The sequence below is a fragment of the Aquila chrysaetos genome, chromosome 5 (assembly GCF_900496995.4).
Source record: "Aquila chrysaetos chrysaetos chromosome 5, bAquChr1.4, whole genome shotgun sequence".
NCBI classification, from domain to species: domain Eukaryota; kingdom Metazoa; phylum Chordata; class Aves; order Accipitriformes; family Accipitridae; genus Aquila; species Aquila chrysaetos.
Window position 1 is genome coordinate 72297482 of NC_044008.1, and position 21116 is coordinate 72318597.

Here is a 21116-nt window from a genome sequence, read left to right on the forward strand (position 1 = left end):
AAATTTATTTACCTTTTTTCTTCCCTTAAGGAAAATGGTTTAGCTTTGCTGAATTTTGAGAGAAGACATCTGTTCACCAATGCTGAGATAAAGTCCTTGCCAAGACATGTGTACACTATTACATGAAAGCCAAAAGTAAGACCTTATTCATTTGACTAGAACATTTAGCACAATCCTTACTGTAGGTAACAGCATGTAGAAAGACAACAAGTTTTAAGTATTTTCTCCTGAAACAAAGTTACTTAGAAATTATATTGTTACACTTTAAAGTAAATATTTAATTAAGAAAAACTTCTTAAAATTTTTAAAACCATTGATGCTGTGACAGTGCAAACAGCATACAATTTATTGCTCAACTTCTGCATGGGTACATACATTAAGTACTTAAAAACCATTTTATACAGATTTTTTTTTGTTAAAGCTCATGTAACAGCTGGGTGAAAATACAATGATACCAATGCTAAAACACTCTGTAATAAATACAATGGAAATGATAAACTAAGAACTGTCAGTTTGTGGAGGAGTAATTACACTTGTATAAACTAATTACAACTACAGACAAAGCTCTGAGGATGTGGTAGAGCCAGAAACCTACTACATAGTGTAAAGTACAACAAATGGCACCTGTTAACTATATGGTGCTGTTTAAAATCTGAAGCAATTGTAGCATGCTACATTAAGCTGTATGATGCATACTTATGATATAGAAGCAAAGCTTTTACTTCCATCAATGCAGCCAGTTTAAACGCACCAGAAGTTCAATACAGATGTAGTGTTGTAGGACAAGAATTTAAAAACAGCTTGTGTGCTCTGGACTTTAGTACAACACAAAAATTTGGTACAAATAAATCAGTTTAGGGAAACTGAAACTATGTGCAAAAAAAAAAATTAGAATACATACTGTACAAAGCACCATTACAAAACTCTTTACACCGAGAAATTAAATCCTCTGAAACTCAACTGTGTACTGTATATTTGAAATCTACAAAAGTCACTGTTCATAATTAAACATTCATAATGAAAAGCAACAGCATAAAACCATGATGTGACATCTCTCTAAAACAACTAAAGACTGGATAAAGTAAAACCCAGTAAGAGGGACACATTGAAATAAATATTCACATTAATCATGGGGTGAAAGTCCAAGGTTAAAATGCAATATTAGGCTTAGCACCTTTTTGAGGGGAAAGTAGCTGACATGATCTTGAAACAAAATTTTGCAAAGGAATCAACCCTTTAACATTTTCAGATAAACATCTGACTAGGTGATGAGGTGCTTTAGTTAAAGCTCTCAGTCATTATGAAGGTAGAAAGGCACTCAAAATACTTGGTATATTCATCCTCATCTGTCAGCTATGGAAAGACAAATGTAGATGTGTCTAGTTTTGCCTGTAATATATTAAATTTACAATATTTATCTGTGGCAGTTAAAAAAAAATTCTCTATGCTATACCAAAATGTTTGGTAGAACAAACAGATATGCTGCTAAGGCTGCTGTGAAAATGAATGGTATTTATCAGCTGATCTAGAGTCTATATTCTGCAGAGCTCATATCCTCCCTCCTCAAAAATGCTTTTATGACATAAGGGTGGCCATAACTATGCGTTCAATAAATCTACCAGCCTACGTAGGCTGACAGGGAGAAGGTTCCTGGGAGGTGGGCATAGATGATGTGGTGAGGAGACACTACAGAGACAGTCTTTAAATAATGCTGAGGTGAGCTGTCTGGTGCAAAGGGAACAGCAGCATACCTTCCCCCTTGAATCACCTAACAGAGTCCTGACTTCTCCCAAAAGCTGGATCAAACTGGATTTTACATTTTTCATGTTTCATGACCAGGGAGGCTGCAGCCGTAGCCTGAGCAAGAACGGGGAGGGGGGGGGGGGGGGGGGGGGGGGGAACAACAACCAACCCCAAACCAAAAAAACCCCACTTATACAGCACTGGAGCATCTATCCTGTGAACAGTGGTCAGAAGAACCTGTCTCTGTAAAGTCTCTGGAAATAGTAATTCACATCACACCTTAAAACTTGCAGGGGGGTGAGAAGAGGTCTTTGGGAGTGTCTAAAGCAGTGGTCCCAACCACAGGCAGCAGTACTGAGTAAGAAACACACTGGGCAACAACCTACTTCCTACTTTGCTCTCCCAAGCAAGCTGGACAGATGTAGTGGTAGCTTCTCTGGTAACAGCATTATCTGAAAGCCGTGAATTAAGGATCCCAACTGTAGATGCAAAGGTACCAGCCATTTTACATGAGTGCAACAGTCCCTTGAAATGAAGAAAAAAAGGGTCTGATATATTTCAAACCTGGCTGTCAAAGTAAGTCTCTTGGCTTTATGTTTACATCCCTAAGTAGCCTCATCTCTGCAGCCAGCTCAGAATGGGAAGTAAGTCTCTTAGAAAAAAACCTTCCAGCAACAGCTGTACAAAAAAAAAAAATAATCAAATGAACATGTGGATTTGGCTCACCAGATTCTTACCACAATTCTACAAAAGTAGTCCATTGCCCACTATTCTAATACACAACATCCAGTAGTAGTTTACTCACTGTGGCAGTCAGATTTGGCAGAACAAAATTAAGTTCAAGCTCCATAGAACAGACAGAAAATTAGCTAGTTCACTGTGTGACTTACACTGCAAAAATGGAACAGCTCTTTACATCCCATTCTTTTAGCATTTTCAATACCCTTGACTTTCTTCTCATTGGCAGTGTAAAAATAGTGCAGATTTGATGATTAACTGTAACCTAAGTTAAAAAAACACAACACTGATTGGAAAAAACCACTACTTACTCCAAATATTTTCACCGCTGAGAGGAGAATGCCACCATCTCTTAAGCAGACTGATTTATCTACACACCACAAGCAGATCATACAGATCTTAACTGAAAATTTCCAAACTAACTTCAAAGTTCAGTTCCCTCTACTGGTAGTGCATTTTATTCCCCTTTGAAGAGATCAACCCATGTTATAATTCATATATATACTTACTTCCATCCCTACAATCAATAAATTATGTGCTTGTAAAACCTCATTTTCAAAGCACATTACACATATTTCACTTAATACACCATTTTTCCTTAGTTGTAACTTAAACCCACATGTCACGAGCAGCTAGACAAAGATTACAACATGTTTTACCTGATAAATCTTTAGCATCAAGAAATATATAATGTGATTTGGCTGCATTCAAACAAACTTTGGTTGACTGGACAGGATGGGTTCTGAAACGAACTGCTGACAGGCTTCTGCTGTCAAATATCACCTCATCAGCATGCTTAAAAAGTTGAAAAATGCAGTGTTTAAATTTAAAGTCAAAAGCAACAAAAAATACTCTTGACAGACTTGTTAGAAAAATGCTGTTTTAAAAAAATCAAAACGTCTACTGTTCATTAAAAAAGGTCTATTCCACATGTTAACACAAGTACTGTACCAAATACAGTATGTGTCACTCACACTAGAAATTTTGTTTAAGGAATCTGACAAGTGATATAAATAGGACCCCAAAACATTGTATTTGTAATTCATGCTTGAAAAATATAAAAAAGCCCCCTGTGGTAACATTTACGTTGAATTTACATTGCAGAATATAATGTTTTTACTATAAGAAAATGCAGTTAACATGTAAGTGGCTTTAATTAAAAAGATTAATGATTCTTTCAGCCAATTTTATGTGAAGTTAGAATAATCCAAAATATTTTTTCCAAAAATAGCAGGTATAGGTGCTGTTCAGTATCATACATTTAAAACAGGCTGAAACGTGACTTGTACCGACTGCTGAAGTTGTGTCTTGGTATCTGAGAATAGAAATCAGGTAGGCAAATATAATAGATTACCTTTTACAAAAATAGTAGTAGTCTTTAAGTATAGAATACTGCTTAACTGTTGAAATGTAGGAAAAGTCAGCATTCTGTATGTTCAAGATATTAGTTTTTAATAGCAGCTGAATGATCCTATGGCAGGAACCACAGAACCTATTTTCTTGAAATAAAAAAAAAAAAAAAAAATTAAAAAAAATTCCAAAGTTGTCCTTTCCCTCCCAGTGTCCTAGTGTAGAAAAGGGAAAGTTTCCTGTATTTCAAGCATCTCTTGAGTCTTGGCTGAGGGAAGGGCTTTCTGGCTGACAGGAGTATAAATAGAGTCTCAGGTAAGCCTGTGAAGGGTCATTCCACAGCAAACCCACATGTTTCTTCAATGGCAGTTAGCAGCTTCTCGTATAGCTTGTCATAGCTTTCGTAAGGAGGAATGTCTATTCGGTTAAAGCTGTGTGGACAGAAGGCAGAAAAGTTTCAGCTATCTGGAACTTCAGGCATCACCTAGCAAAGTTCTGTTACACTTCATTTAATGTACTTGAAACAATGACAAAGCAATACTTAACAAGGCCAACAGAACTTCATATAAATAAAAGCAATCTCTAGTTTTCACACCTTTATGACTCTGTAATAGATAGCATTTGTTATGTCAGAAAAGGGGGCGGGGGGGGAAGACTGCTCAAAATATAGAGACAGCAAATTGGTCTTATTCTATATATCACAACAGAGACCCGAAAAAGTCTTACCAGGTATGAGCTTTCGGCAAATTGTTAGTGCTGGCATCAATCTGGTGTATTGTAAATAGTCGTGGGCCTGCAGCACCTGAAAATCCAGAAAAGATCTCTACTACTACTGTACTGCATAATATGAAATGTCTTTGCCCTTCAACAACAAAAAAAGTAACTAAAACCATAAAAAAAGAGAAGCTATGCACAAGGAAAGCTGAAATCATAAACAGGCAGGAAAAAAATTAGAACAAAGAGCACCTATCAGACAGATTCCTCCCCTCCACCCACACAAGATAACCATGCAGCTATTTAAACCACTGAGAGATAAACAAGAACAAAGCATTGATAAGGAAGAATAAAATGCCTGTCTTACACAGTGTACGATATAATTCTAACAGTTTTGAATTTAAGTTCTCTCACCCTTCCTGAGGAACAAAACTTAGGCAGCTGTATCTGTCCTCATTTTGTAACAGGTCTTAAGTAGTGGCCAGTTCCATTCAGATTCGATAGAGGAGTCACAATACCAACTTCTTAAAATTTTATTAAATTAATCTGACTATATAGAGATCCCCTTAATCTCTCTGCTAAAGCAAAAAGACTGCAGCACAGCAGTCTTTTAGACTTAGTATACATTGACGATTTCACAAAGGACAGAAGAGGTTATAAATGCCCTAACCTTAGCAAAACTGGAATTCTTGCCCGAGTAGAGAGACATTAAAGAATATAATCCACAGGGTCAGTCTTTCTAATGGGGACTCTCTGCTGTTAAATAAGAATGAGAGCTTGTTGTGCTGTGTTAGTAGTACAACTCGGTCTAAAACATGACAACCTTCACGTTCAAATCGGTAGGAAAGCAGGCTTCATTTGCTCACAGAAATACTTGTTTTACTAGTATAGTCATACTAAAACTTGCAGGGCAGATGACGTTAAAGTGGCATTACTTCCATTACCACCCTCCAGACAGCTCAGTCCGTTACAGTAACAGTATGCAGATCAATAGTAAGGTTAATGTTACTTGTAACTGTTCTGAGGTGGTTAACAGTTACACAGTTTGCCTAAACAAGTCCCTCCACCCTTTGCAATATTATTTAAATGCTTATCACTTACAAGTACCATACTTGGCTTAAAGTAACTAGAGCCTTAAAAACCCCTCAATATTCCTGAGCTTCTAAAGCTCCTGAACACTTCAGAACTCAAGAATGGAGGAAAAAGAAAATGAGGGCTTCTTCATTATCCCTTCGTTATCAGATAGAAGAAATCTCTACAGCAACTGGCTTTTGTACATAGCAGCTGTTATCATAGCATTTGTGTTCTGCTGGAGTCTTCTACCTGTTAAAATGACTTATGGTCAATGTTTCCCCTGGGCAGTTTTCTCTCATCTTGTGAGAGGGTAAAATAGGATAACTACTGTGTTAACAAAGCAGCATGGGTTGCAGCCAGAGCTGCTACAACAGAGACCCAGAGCTTCAACTGAAGTTCAGAAGACATGTCAGTAATTAAGGTGATCGTTTCTGATGCCTGTGCTGCCTGTGATTATGTTACTCTTACAGTAAGAGTAGTCAGCATTACGATGTGCCTCTGCTGTCAGAATCACAAGAACACTGCATGTTGGTGTTTTCTGGTCCCGGAGCTGTACAGGTGACGAGGGCTTGTAAAAGATAGAAATTAAAGAACAGGCTTCTAGGAAAACCAGGAGGAGAATCCCACTAAGATCTCCACTGGTCAGAACTTCTTGCCAGAGAAGGAAGCACATAACTGAAACAAAAGAGCCATTTACAGCTGAATACCAAGGTAATAAACACACACAAAAGACTATTTGTGATTGTTATTCATCAGACCATTAAAAATCACACTTAAAAAGTCACGTTGCAGCCAACCAGCCTCATTTTCAGCTAATGTTTCTGTGATGTGTCCTATTGCTTCCTCCAAGCACAGGCATTTGCAGTTACTTCTGGAGAAACTTACCTTGTAATGCCTTGAAGCCCTGCAGAGGCACTCTGGATGAGCCAGTCACAAACTGGAGAAGTCGCGCTCTCCTCTCTTCATCAAAAAACTCCACAGCTTTCCAGAACCATTTCACGATGTTGCTGTCTGGGGTACAGTGTTTTAACCTCGTATTTGCCTTCCAGTCATTAACATCAATTTTTCCCAGTCCACAAATGATGAGCTGTAAATTTAAAATATAATCAAGTATTTCAGCATTGATAAACATAAAAATGGGTTTGGAACTAGCTAAATGATGAATAACTGAATTTGAAAAAACGACAGATTTTATACCAAAGGCAAATTATAACCTCTCACTAATCTTAAGCACTGCAGAAGTATAACTCTTTTTTTTTTAAATCTTACCTTTGTACACAATCCATTTTTCAAATGGCCTCAATTCAAATTAAAAAAAATAAAAATCAACTGTTCCATAAGCTTATACGAAAGTGTCTTGACCTGTCAATTAAATAACAGAAGCACAGGTTCTACCCATGTGTGAAAGTGCATGCATAATTCACATTTGAACTCTATTTCTTTCCAGAGTATAGCTGAGGGTGTGGTTTGGCTGGTCCAACTCTGGACCCTCAAAAGTAATCTTGTTCTTGTCATACAACACGTGTAATACAAATCAGACTTCTCTCCTGATGAAGAGCTTTCAGCGCTTCTAAAATGGAGATCCACAATGGATCAGTTTAAGCTCAACAGGAATATGATTACGAAAACATTTTCTAGTGAGTAAGAAGACTGGATCTTCCCCTTTCTTATTCTGCATCCACAAAATGATTCTAGGTTAACAGGATGGCTGGCTCACTGCTGTTGAGTGAGAATATTCAGGATAAAAGAAAAGCAATCACTGACATTCTAGTACAGTGAACAGAATAATTTACCTTGTGGCCATTTTATATGGCAAAAACCTCAGCTCCACGGCTAACAGACTGTATATTAGATTTCAGTTTTAAAACAAGCTTGGGATCTATGGGATTTGCCTTGAGAGCATATTGTTTGGATGCCAATCTTGACATTTTGTAGCACATTTGTCAGTGACAGTGCCAGGCAGCACCTTTCCTTACGCTGTATTTACAGGGCCAATTTAGTCTGGCACAACTCAGCTCTGCAAAACCACATAGCTGCCTGACACCAAAGTCAGTGCAGCGCACTGGAAGGGCTGGGAGCAAGCGGTGGGAGGTGGAAGGGAGTGACAGCCTATTTTCCTGGCAGCACTGAATTAATATTGTGAAACTGTACCATGAGAAATATGCACCACCACCTCTGCTGGAGTAACTCTCTCTGAAACAATCTGAGGTCACTGCAGATACTTCTCAGTAGGTTCAGCTGGGTTTTCAGGTATAGGAGAGGGTCTCCTTTTCTACCACTTCTGCAGTTGTTATGAAATGTTGCCTGGAGAAACCTTCTCATAGCTCTCAGTGGAAGGTACACGCAGTCTCAGTGGCTGCGTGACCTGGTAACCTCTTATACTAACTGTATTTCTTGCAATGGCGCACCTGCAAACCCCTAAAGCACCGGGGATACAACTTCGCACGTTACTCAGTCTCAGAAGAATGCCTCAGGCTTTTATTGTTACGCTTGACGACATAACGTAACATTAGTGGACTGACCTCTAACTCTTTCTCATCAAATGTCTTCAGCAGATGTTGTGGGATTACTTCATTAAATCCCTTCTGTAGAGCCAGAAACTGAGCTTCAATTCCTCGTAAAAATCGCCAGTTTACATAAAGTCTGCAAGCAAGTGCAAATTGGTTTTGTGAAAGTTGTATTCAAATACAATAAACCTGCAATTTATCCAGCCAAAAAAAAAAATGGCCTTACTGACAGGAATACACACAACACCACCACTGCACTACTACCCTTAGAAAAAAACCAACAACATAACACTGTCAATTACATCAAATAAGTAAAAGTTCCTCCCCACCACAGGAAATAAAAACTTTGGAAAAGGTATTCATGTACCTGACATACTCCTTTTTGTTTTCCTCCGTCACGGGGATGCTTTTGCCGTTGGGTTTCAGTTCATGTTGAATAATTTCCCCGTATGCGTTGTGTTCTACACAAAACGTATGGTCCAAGACTCCTGTGATATCATTCTCACTGGTGGAAAGAAAGAAGCAAGTGACTCAGCAAAAACATATTCTGCAAACATATTACAGCCATAATATATCTGACAGACATCACAATTTAGTTTTTCAATAGCATTTCAAATTACTGCTTGGAAGCAAAAGGTGAACATAAAATATAACATAGTAAAAATGTAAAACCATTATCAAAGTTTCAATGTTATATTTTAAAAACATGTCACTGTTAAAAATAGGCAAAATAAATAAACTAAAATTTATGAGCCGAGCACTTTACAGTTCAGTAATCATTTATCTCCCCTCCCCGCCCCCCAAATTTGAATACCTTGAGCATGTTAAGCCTTAAAGAAGCTGGATTGTACAAGAAACATGTTTCTTAAATCTGCCTGAGCAGATCAAAATACATTTCATTTCTTTTCAACTGGATTTAGGAACATTATCACGTGTTAACCGAGACAGAATTCTAACATTGTGAGATATAATACACAATACATACAGTATCCAGACTAAGCTGTTATGCAGATCAGGGTCAACCAATTCCATATCATCCAAAGTAATTGGCTTCCCTAGCAACTGCTTATAGAAAGGCAACGTGAAGCCCCCATCAATATAGTGTCCATGAAAAACAGCCATCCCCATTATCCGTCCAACAAAATGGAAATATGATAAGTGTTCCTAGAATAGAAAGAAGAGACCAAGCCATTCAGCTAACTAAGACCTCCAGGTTATATCTGCTGAATATGAAATAATACTTCAATACAAAGAAAAGAAAAAAAAAAAACCAATCCCAAACCCAAAAACCAAAACCCTATCCAGAGCTTTCTGTTTTGTTTGTTTTTATACACAGTAAATTGAGTGTATTGCTTCCCATCCAGAAGACTTACTACTAAGAATCAAAATAAACTTAAATTCTCCCAAAGGAAACATAAATTGACATCTTACAGAAAATTAAGAACACATTTGAGAAGTTTCTTTGATCAGTACTAAAAAGAAATTATCATATTATTGCACAAATTCAGTCTCTAGCAATACTAATGTGAGAATTGGGTTCCTAAGTCTAGAACACACTCCAGATGTATTTATTTTTTAGTCACAAAATGATCTTTTACAGAACTCATGTTACCAGTCATACCGGGTTGACTGCAGAGTCTGGGTTGATTTGCAGTGTATAGATATCATCTCGGGAATATTGGAAGAGACCATAATATGGATTCAACATTTCATGTGACAATAGGTAGAGCCACTCCCTGAAGAAAATAAAATAATTTATTGTGTACTTTAGACAAATGCATTCCAACACTGAGAATCTTTTCAAAATAGTATGATTTTTTTAATCCTACTGTTAAACATAAATGTGAAGGAAGTTATCTCTGAACATGCTTAGATAAGGCTGAAACCGGAATTATTTTTACTGGCTCAGTAACTGCACAGCACCTGACAGCACCTGACAGCTGATGTATTTCTCAGCCTTCCAAGATTTTTCTCCAGGTTACTTATTTCCAAGAGAGTTTCTGACTATGATTCTCCATCATCCATTACACACTAAAGACAAGACACTACGTATTCTATTGACTATACTACAGATATGTTCAATTTGAAGCTTTTAATATAAACCGTCTTCAGGTAATGGATATATTTAGTTAAAGTTTTAATCACACGTTCACAAATCAGTAAATAATGGGTCTAAGAATTGCAAAAACTGTAACACTTTCTAGCTTGGTCTTCCTGTATTCATGTATGGAAGATAGCAAAGGCTCCATGGCATACAGACTAGAAACAAAACCCACGCTGAAAAATACTAGCAGATACTTTGAAAGATAGTGCACAATACCATCTGTAACTTCTTTATTTGAAACGCTATTATTATCATCAAACAATTAATAGTAGTTGATTCAACAAGACTGTTTTACTAGTTATGGCTAATTAGCATGTTAAAATATTTAGGAATGGATGAAGTGAAAACTCTACTGGCCATTTGCAAACTCATGAAGACACATGCAACGTAACAGCCTAGGTTCCAGCGGTTACTTGCCACACACCGACTACAGATGCAGAAGGGATGTTTGGGAACATTGTCTGTACTTTGAAATGAATACTAATGGTAAAAAAATGCAATTCAATGCAAACAATGAATACTCCTAAATGAGTCACACTCATTTAGAGAGAATAGATCCACATGCCAGAGGTGGGGAATATTTTCAGTGAAGTAAACCAGCATCTGTGCAATTGGCCAATAAAATTCCTAACACTGTTTTAAAATGTGAAGAACATCTTCATACAATCAATAAATGTCACTTTTTATAAGCAAAAGAAAAATAACCTCAGACTATTGACAGGCTTAAGTTGCATACTAACTGCTAGTTTTTAACATTTTGCTTCAAACAGTAGTGACAATTTGCAATAAAGCTTATTTTTGATCAAAGTTCTGCCACAAAGCCAAGTATTTAGTGGTATAAATTCTCAGATACCCAAGCTTTACTAACCAAAGAAAAATATGGTAATTTCAACAGATACCAAAAGCCTGTCTCACATATATGATAGATGTCTGATGTGATCTGTAACATGCATTTTGATTTATTTCCAATAAATGAGGGTTATTTTGATGCAGTTTTTTCTTTAAAAGACTATCTGAAAATACATATTCTTCTGACATACAATGTATTACAGAAATAAATAAGAATAATGTAAAAAGAAACAGAGTTGATACTAGGCTGGCTTAGGATTCAAAGCACAAGTGTAGTTGGTGTGGCTGGGGTGCGGGGGAAGAAACAGAGGACCGACTGTTTACCTGGCAACACCTCCATAATCAAGGCCTTCCTCACCACGAAATTTTATCATTAATCGTTTCCACAGGTCTTTTGGCCTCATCTTCATCACTTGCCTGTAGGACTCCTGTAAACACATAACACTTTCTTTTAACTGCTATTTACAGACAAGAAGCTACAACTGTTTATTAGAAATGAAGGAAGTCTCAGACTCCAAGTCTGAAGGAGGTACTATTAAAGGGGATACTATTTTCCTAGATACTAACCAGTTTCTCAAATCACAGACTGTTACTTAGTTTTCTACAAATATGATAACACTTGTCAAATAAAACAGATACGTGAGAACCACCACCTTCTGTTAAATTGCCAGAGGTGTACAGTGATCAGAACATTCTCTCTCTCATTCTCACATAACTTATACAAAATTAAAATTTGTGTCAGTAAACTCCTTTTGTTTTGCGTAAAGGCTCACAATTTTTGTAGTCTGAAAAGCCAACAGTGGAGCTTCTACTCTGGGTATAACACATGTGCAAACCTTCAAGAAGCATCTCAAGAACAGAAGCATCAATGCCATCCCAGTAAATCTACAGAACTATTCCTCTATTGGTAAGACTTCACCAAAAAAACACAAAAAGAAAGCTGAAGGAGATAAAACAAATGCTAATTTTAAAAAAGGAATTAAACCCAAATTTTCTAGTTTTTATTTATGTCCAGTATGGGTGCTCTAATCTTTGGCTTTGCAGAACAGAAAAGGTGGGTGTGCCTGGGACCCAACATACTCGACTTAGTTTTCAGAACAAGAACATAGTAATTTTCACTTCTGTACACCAGCCTTTCCTCCTTTTCTTTAGTTGATTATGACCCGATTTGACTGTCTCCAAAGGGAAGACCAACACAAATCTTTCTTCGCTGGGAAAAACTGTGACAACACAGTGGGGCTATCAAGATTGTGGGTGTGGTAAAAATGCAACGGGGATGGAGGGGATGGGTGATAAAGTTCTCAAGAAGACAGACTGTTCTCCAGAAAAAGCCAATGAATTATAACTGTGTTTATGTCACAAAATAAAATGCAGATATCCCACTGTGGGCATGGGCATCTCTGGTCATTCAGAAGCCTAGACAATTCATAAAATTGGTCTGGTTCTGGGAAGAAAAAAAAAAGAAGAAAAAAAACCCCCATCAACCAGAATTCAGATGAATGCTCAGTAATCCAAACTCCAAAGATGAATGCTGTTCAATAGTAATTTTACTTAAGTTACAATAGATCAAAGATCACTAGTAATTGTTTGGTTTTCCATTTGTAACATTCCCTCTGTAACAGACATTAATATTCAAGGAAGAAGTGAGACAGTATCTCCAAATACATGAAGTGCTTGGACTCCTTCCTCAGTCCCTGCCACAGTCTGTACATCTCCAGCCACAGGGAACGCTTTCCTCATTTTTCTTTTTCACTACAGGGTAAATACATCTACTTTAAGTACACAACTGCTCTTAACATCCCCTTGAAATACTTCCTCTTCCCATTTGCCACCGGTAAAATTCCAGCTTTAACTCCAGACTTCAAGATTTCATCTAACTGAATGACTTCTTTAGACAGTTGTGAACAACCCTCCTCCCCTTCCCTCAATGTTAAGAAATGGGTCAAATTCTCAAATTACCTCAAAAATCTCTTCCCTGGAGACCTCAATACGACAATGGCCAGCTTGAGGTTGCTGCTGTGACAGCTCTTGCCTCAGGATCTTGAGTTTCTGCACTAGGTCTCGCTTGTACCTTGGCACAGTCAGACACTCTGCCTCATCTGGAAGCTGACACAGGGACACTACCTGCTGCTGCTGCTGGTGTTGCTGATCTTTAAGTTGATTCTGGCGGCTAGAAACAAACACAGCTGTTTGCAGATATTCAAGTCATACATCCCCTGTTTTCTTGAGACTTTTCTTAAAGGTTAAGTCTTTGTAACTAAGCTACTTTCAATTTACTATGATTATTAGTGTGATTACGGTAAAAATGTTCGGGTCCAGTAAAAAATAAATTCAGAGATTTTATCCTGACTGAAGACATACGCTTCTGTCTTTCTTGGCAACTATCAGTTGTTTTTAGGGTTTGTTATTTCTATTAGTACTACTCTACAAAGTATGTAAAAGGTTATAGCACTATATAATAAGGTATTATCCATACAATTTTACTGCTAAGCTGCTGACACTGAATTTCTCAGATACCATTTCCCTATTTCCTTTGCATGTTTTGCCTTCCTCCATTTTAAAATTCAGGGATCTGCCAAACACTATGCCTCTAATCTACAGTCAATACCATAGTCTGTTTTAAATGGCTTGTCTGAAAAAGAGTAAGCTTACAAAAAGATGTTTGTACTGGCAGCTTGGCAAGGACCTTGTCCCTTGTACCTGGCCTAGTCTGGACCACAGGAATGTGGGAGTTCACATGTAACTAATTGGCACAGATAAATAAGTATTTTTACTAGCAATTCTAAGAGATTTTGTAAACCTAACTTCTTACTAGGAAAAGTAAATTAATCGTGTTGCAGAGATGTCCTCTCTTGTGTCATAAGTGGATATTTTAGCTTTTTAGTATGGCATTTCCAAACAACACAGGATAAAAGCTGTATTTTACCTAAACCACGAGAAGAATATCTCTGTGTGGAACACATAAGAATACCCTAAATTTAATGGATAAATAAGAAAGGTTACAATTCAGAATGTTTTCCAGTGGAATGTTAATAAATTGGGGTTTTTTCAACATCAAAGACCAAAAAATATTACATGGAACCAAACACATTTTTAATATATTTTAAAATTTCAACCTGTTGTCCGTTTTGAAACGAGGTCTACTAGAAGGCTCTCCTGGCCAACCAAATTCATCTCCAGCAGGCTTTTACTACAGGAACACTCAAAATTAGCAATTAAAAAAGGAGCGGGGGTGTTCCCAGTTTGCCTTGTGGTTCTGACAGCTATTCTGTTATTTGCAAACCTTCTATTTCAAGCAATTTTGCACAACTGACCCTTAGAGGAAACCAACACCAGGTGACCAGGAAATCTTTATCAGTAGTCTTACAAGCCTAACATTTAGAAACCCCTGCAATGGCACACATTTTAGATCACTTCAGCAATAACTCAAAGCTTAATATTAATAATAATACCTCTTTACTCCTGGGCTCTAAGGAGGGAATAATGCACAGAAATCCTACTTTGTTACTACGCCCTAGGATGCAGAAATTCAGACATTAGCTTAATTGATTTTTGTTTGTTTCACTGTGTTTTGTTGTTTGCTTGTTTTTTCATTGTTGGTTTTTTTTTTTAAATAAGGCTACCTTAACTTTATTCTCAAGCTGATCACATTAGTCTTACAATAAACTACAGTTATTTTAAGTCATTCCTGAGAAACCAAGTCACGACAATAGTTTAGAGACACACACTCGATGTGGTTCCAGAATATGGCTCTGTCATTTGTGCTATGTGCATGGTAATTTCTTTTCACTTGTGATTAGTTTTAAATATGAATCTCACTTAAACTGTATTTACTTGATATACAAATTAAAGCAAAATCTTTGTTCTATCTTCTGAACTTTCTAATCCCATAAGGACGAGTATCTGAAAAAATATTCCTTGTACATGCCTACCAAGAAGGTCGTAATTATGAACGCATGCTCACTTTAGTATATACTACCTTTAAGAGTAAAAAAGACACAGTCCCCTAAACACAAAGCTCGTCAATGTCAGTCTTAAAGAAAATGTAATCTCTGAAATGAGCATGAACTTAAGATCTATGCATCAAATTAAACCAATCTAAAATAGGGCAGTACTAGGAGGAGAAAAATAAAATGTCATCCTCCATATTAGACTAAAAATAATCAGTGCAGTATTAGCTAAACCATCTGCAGTGCTTAAAGTAATTAAATCTAATTTCTTAGTTTGTTTTCACAGCTGAATGACTAGGCTTGATTCTGTACAGTGCTTTAAGGATATAGCTAAGTACTTTTCAGGTGCCATAACTATCAAAACCTATCACAAACTCTTGGCCAATACTTTAAAACAGAACTGGGTAACAAGTTTGATTATTTTTATAACTTATAATGTCATCACTGGAAGAACAAACTGCTTTACTCAGCTCAACAGAAAAGTCAGTATCACTGAGACTAAACTTTTTATTATGCCTTTGAACCTAAAACACTATCACACCCATCCCACCCAAATACTAAACTTATTTCTCAGATAATTTACAAAATGACAGGCCTAAGGCAAACTAGGTTGGCTTGTGGTTTGGTTTTTTGGGGGGGGGGGGGGGGCGCTTTTTTTTTTTTTAAAGAACAAATAAGGAGGTGGGCTTAAGGGGGTGGGGAGAAGCTTTCACATATCCTGTTTGGTGCAATAAAAGAATAAACACCAGAGAAGATTTATCAGGCAGCAGACTTTGCTGATGACACTGTCGGTTGAATTTCTGAAATCCTTCCCTAATGAAAGACAGATGTACAAATGAAAAACTTAAGCACACTGTAGCAGTACTTTAAACTTAAAGAAATGCAAAATGGTTCTGTGATTCTGGAACTTGAAAGTCAAATTGGATTTTCCAGATAACAAAGCTAGCTATGTATTTGTCCTCCACAATACATGTAGAACTAGCCACTATGACCCTACTGCCATTTAAAAGTAAACCTACCTGTGAAGGACAGTTTTTCAAATATAGTCCAGTTAACTGAATTTTCTACAGTTTAAGAAGTGCACTGCTGTAGCTAAGAGGGTCTGAAGTTTTTCTGCAGCTAAAATATCTACATCTGAATTAATTTAATGAACTTTTCTGTGTTTCAAACATGAACATGCTTCTCCACTGGCAAGTTTTTTTCAAGATCACGTTCATTTGAAACTACCAATCTAAATTCAGCTAGAATTAGTAGCGATTTCTTTGTTTTAAATTAAAAAAAAAAAAGAATCAAAATTGTCTGGATGATGGGAGCTTACTGAAATTCTGTAATATACATGTTTAGAGAAATCATTGGTTATGTATAAAATACATATTTGTCAATAATTAGATTCTTCCCCCTCTTGGGGTGTTAAGTTCAAATATATATTGGGCAGACAAAGGCTAGCCAGCTTTTATGTATTACACAAAAGATATGTTGACCTCCTGGATATTCTTTCCATTCCTCGGTTTTGTCTTTTCAGTGTTTGTTCCCATTATTCTTTTCTTCAGCTTTTCTTCCCAATGCTTCACTTCCTTAAAAGGACTATTCCTCCTACTTACTCCTTGCCCAGGGCTGCATGGCTTTCTATCTAACCAACTCTTCATTGTTTCTTCCACTTAACACCTACTCAATACTTTACCGGTGTTTCCCAAGAGTATTAAAAGGTGTTAGTAGGAGAAACAATACAAACTCCCAAACAGCTTGGGCGGGAAAAAAAAAAAAAAAAAAAATTGTTTCCTTTTTGGTTTCCATTTTTAGTAGAAAATCCCCCAGTGTGAAATAACTGCCTAGGGAATAAAAAAAAAAAAGCCAGAATTCTTTTGAGTTTCCCCTTCTCTTTTTAAAAGTGCTATACGAGAATGGGATAAGGCAGAAAAAATACAGTTCCTATTTTATTTTATTCTTTTTGTAAAAAAAAAAAATCTGAGTTAAATTATTGGTGTCTTATTTTGAGAACATCTCAACTAGTCTTACTCTAAAACTGAAGGTAGGTGCTGAATTATTTCTCCTTTATTCCAGGAGAATAGTTGGACACTTATGCGCCCTCGCCTAACTCATCAGTATTTCACACCGCTGGCTATCGAATGCAACCTCATGTTTGAAAACAAATTCTCCATAACTGAAAGTAGTACGAAGTATAAAGAAAAGGAAAGAAAGTGTCTCTCTTGCTGTTAGAAAAAATTCTACGGGCCCATCTTTTCCACCGGATAGCACTTGCTGCCCCAACTGCTGCCCCCAACTCTTGGCATCACAATAGCCACATTCCTGCCTAAATACTGCTAGAGATTTTTTTTTCCCCCAGAGCAATCAAACCTGTCGTCTTTGCTATGTAACAGAGTAACTTGGTAGTGTGTTAAAGAACACCGCTACTATACTTTAAAAACTACTGAATGGCAGAACACATCTTGATATAAAATCTAGCACCCCTCAAGAGTCACTTTCTTTCCTCTATTACACTCAACACGTGCCGGAGACTTTAGACTTACTTTAAGACTAAATGCAAGTTAGCAGATAGCCGTGGATCTGTAAACTGCGTTGTCCTGTTGTTATGGTCAACAAAATAAACTCTGCCTGTTGCTGTATTTCGGATCTCCCATCCAGGAGGCAGTGGACCAAGCTCTTCACAATTGATGTTGCTAAGATCCCTGTGAAAACAAATATAAAATGAAAAATACCTCAGCATTTGGCCTCTGAGCCAAACAAGCGTAAATGTAACAGAACAATTCCATGAAGTCTGAGAAAATGTATTGTTTCAGAAACTTGATCTGTTCAGCTGGAATCTCTACTCCCAAGGTGCAAGCCCACCAAAGAAAAAACACACACCCCAGAACACATGCTGCGGGGAAAAAAATTTCTTATCAAATAACCTTCATTTTTACAAACTAACTTCAAATGTTACATTAATACAGGCTTAAAACAAAAATAAAGACCATTGCCATATTTGCCAAAATGGAATTGCAGTTCTACAGCTATTCTGACAGAAAGCATTTTTAAAACAACATTAGTCATGTAAGGAACTCTGAATCACACTTTAAAAACTCCTACAAAACAAAACTATATTTCTGAAGAGTTATACTTTCCATGAAGAATTACACATGGGATATGTGTGTATAGCACAGGTGGTTTTGCCCCAAAACCCCAAGTGCTAGTGGAAAGCAAACAACTGTCTTAACAAAATATTTCAAATAAAATACTATATGAACAATGACTCAGCTCTGCCCTGACCAATGCAGAGATAGCTTAATGGGTCTCAAGAAAATTCTGCTGAAACGAGGAAGATGCGGATTCATTCCAGAGGTTCACTGAAAACAAATACTAGTCTTCAAAAATGTACACTTACTGATTTTTCATGTATGTAATTCACACCTCAAATACCTCACACTGTCAAGTGCAGCTCTTTTTAAAGGTGTAAGTCTTCAGATCTCCCAGTATCATGTGAGTTGAGGCGAGGAAAGAGCAGAGGGACAGAATGGCTAAAAAGATGCCGTCTGCAGGGACTCAAAAGGCTGAGAAGCCACTAATGGAAATACAAGGCTCTGGGATTGAACTTCTGCTGATATTACCCATATACACACTGCTGCTGAACTGTAGGGCTTATTTTTATTTACTAAATGACTGTGGCACATTAGCATAAAAATACAATATTCCTTAGAAATGACATAAACTCTATCATCATGCAAACAGCCAAATTTTGTTCTCAGAGACACTCATGCAGTTTCTGCTGCCACACCTAAGAGCAGTGCTAACTTAGATTTCATACAGAGCTATTACATCACAAACTTAATAAGATCTTAATATAATTTTTTTAGAGAAGTCTAGTTTCTAGTTTTTCATAATACGCAAATCACAGACTTCCTAATGCACAACTACCAGCTGTATTGCACCCTCAAGTCTGCAGATAACACATCAAAGCAAAGCATATTCTTGTAACACAAAAGCAGTAATAAAAACAAAAGAATCATTCGAAAATACAATGAAGTTATGGCCATGAGGTGCTTTATCCTTCCTGGGATATCCATTTCCATGGGAACGAACACCAGCAGCAACTGACAAAGTTGCTACAGTTCTCATAAATGCCAACACTGGCTGCTAATTTCAAATCACACACGCTATTTTACAACACCATCCACAGACTTTAGGAGGTAATAATTTTCAACAGGATTTCTTGGGGTTTTTTTTAAAGAACAATCAGAAGCTAACAATAATTTCTGTTATCGTTCCTTCCTTTCAAACACATCAGAAATAATCACGTGTACAATCGTGTACAATATGTACACAGGTGTATTGTGTAAATAAGGACACTAAACTAAAAGGACACTTTGGATTTATTTTCTCTTAAGTGTTGAGATAGCTGCAACAGAAATAGCAGTTTGAGTATTTTAATCACAGGTCAGTCTCTCTCAGCTTCTCTACCCGTTTGCCCCTCTCCCCCAAATTCTTTCCCATTTATATGCTGCTAATGAGATGCTTGAAAGCATGTATGATTACTCTAGGAATATCCATGTTAGAGCATTATTAAAAAAAAAAATATTCATTTCTGCTCTGTAACAGGAAACCTGCTATAAAAAAGTTTGTGCATTTTTAGATGCTTGCTACCATACTGAAATGTAAAAAAACTCCCTTTTTTTCTTCCTTTTTTAAAAAAACCCAACATCCTGGCACTTCAAGCACAACTTGCCATTTCAGCTTCTAGGCTTTTTATGACCCAGTGCCTCCAATTAGTTTCTTCAAAATGTACCAAGTTTCCCATTCCTTGAGTAAATTACGTTTGGTAGTCTGACCATAAGACAATTAATTCTCGCAGACAAGTAAATTTAAGCTAATTCAATTATGAGACTGTAGTTCACTGCAAACAGTGTGTCTAAACATACAAGGGTCATCCACTAGATTTTCCAGGTTCTCGCCTTCATCTGCTCCTCCACCAAAAATGATCCCAATTTGTCTAGCCTATTTGTCACCAAGTTTGTTCTTCATAAATATATGCTGCCAATTTCTCGGGTCTTGTTAAATTCGAAAACCTGAATTAAAAACCAAAACCAACCCAGTTTTTACTGAAGTATCTCGATAAACCTAAATTTTTGCAAGTGCTCAGATCCTACTTTTTGTTTCATTATTTTGCAGAGTATTAAAACCTGGACTTGGCTATAATTCACATGCAAGATCTATAATCAGTTAACTATACCTGTTTTGAAAACAGCACTGTAATTTATTTCTTGATTTTCCATCCTTGCATTAAAATAACAACTTGAAGGACTGAGGAAGAGAGACTAATTTACTTTGATGAATGACGTGTTAAAATGATATATTAGGGGCCAAGAGTCAGAAATATAATACTAGAGAAAACTCTGAGGAGAGTACTGCTTAAACTATTTTGATTTGACACCTTAAGGATACTTCCATCGTTTCTTACCTAGGTACTCTTGGATCATGCCACGTGCTAACACCAGTCTGAGTATGCAGAAAATAGACCTGACCTTGCTGAGTCGTCCTTTGCTCTGTGAAATCAAAATAAATTAATACCTATAAGAACAAAAAATGCAATACAAAAACTCACAGACTGATTTCCCCAAACTAAGGAACCAAAAGGATCTTACATATGAGGAGAAGACACAACCCATTTTCCCAGTTTCTTGGGAGACCTACAATTAAAAAATTTTAATTTTCATACCATATCCTTCAGGTAAATCAGGAGGAGTGTGCAAGTGTGTCCTGCTCATGTAATTTCTGTGCCTCTGTGACCTGACTCTCCTCTCCGCCAGCCGGGGATCTGACGACTGCCCACAGGTCGCACCGTTCGTTCCTGTAATTGGAGTGTTCTCGTCCACAAAACAGCTCAGCGGTCTGCCTGGACTGGAGTATTCAGATGCTGGCCTGTGGGGAAAAAGGTGAAAATCGCATTGCTGACTGGACACGGGACTACACAACACACTTTATGGAAGCTTCATCTGAGGGCTCTCAGGAAATCTTTGTGGATGGCAGAACTGAGCAGTTGATTTGTCGAGCAGGATACCTCGATGACAGGCAGAAAGCTTCTATTTGCTCCCA

General features: G+C 37.1%; 1 protein-coding gene across 5 annotated transcripts in view; it reads right to left on the reverse strand.

Annotated features, from left to right (window-relative positions):
• Positions 1–322: 322 nt before the first annotated feature.
• Positions 323–21116, reverse strand: part of SMURF2 (SMAD specific E3 ubiquitin protein ligase 2) — a 67591-nt gene continuing 46797 nt past the window's right edge. For 3 of the 5 annotated variants that reach the window (XM_030014441.2, XM_041123980.1, XM_041123981.1), the window contains 12 exons: positions 20740–20942; positions 20482–20566; positions 17558–17716; positions 13039–13249; positions 11404–11507; positions 9748–9862; positions 9112–9290; positions 8494–8631; positions 8142–8262; positions 6505–6706; positions 4558–4633; positions 323–4262 (listed from right to left, as the gene is read on the reverse strand). In XM_030014441.2, the coding sequence (XP_029870301.1) occupies positions 4163–4262; positions 4558–4633; positions 6505–6706; positions 8142–8262; positions 8494–8631; positions 9112–9290; positions 9748–9862; positions 11404–11507; positions 13039–13249; positions 17558–17716; positions 20482–20566; positions 20740–20942 (1693 nt within the window). In that variant the 3' untranslated portion in view covers positions 323–4162. The remainder of the gene's footprint in view (positions 4263–4557; positions 4634–6504; positions 6707–8141; positions 8263–8493; positions 8632–9111; positions 9291–9747; positions 9863–11403; positions 11508–13038; positions 13250–17557; positions 17717–20481; positions 20567–20739; positions 20943–21116) is intronic. The other 2 variants (XR_005932565.1, XR_005932564.1) reach the window with 2 other exon arrangements.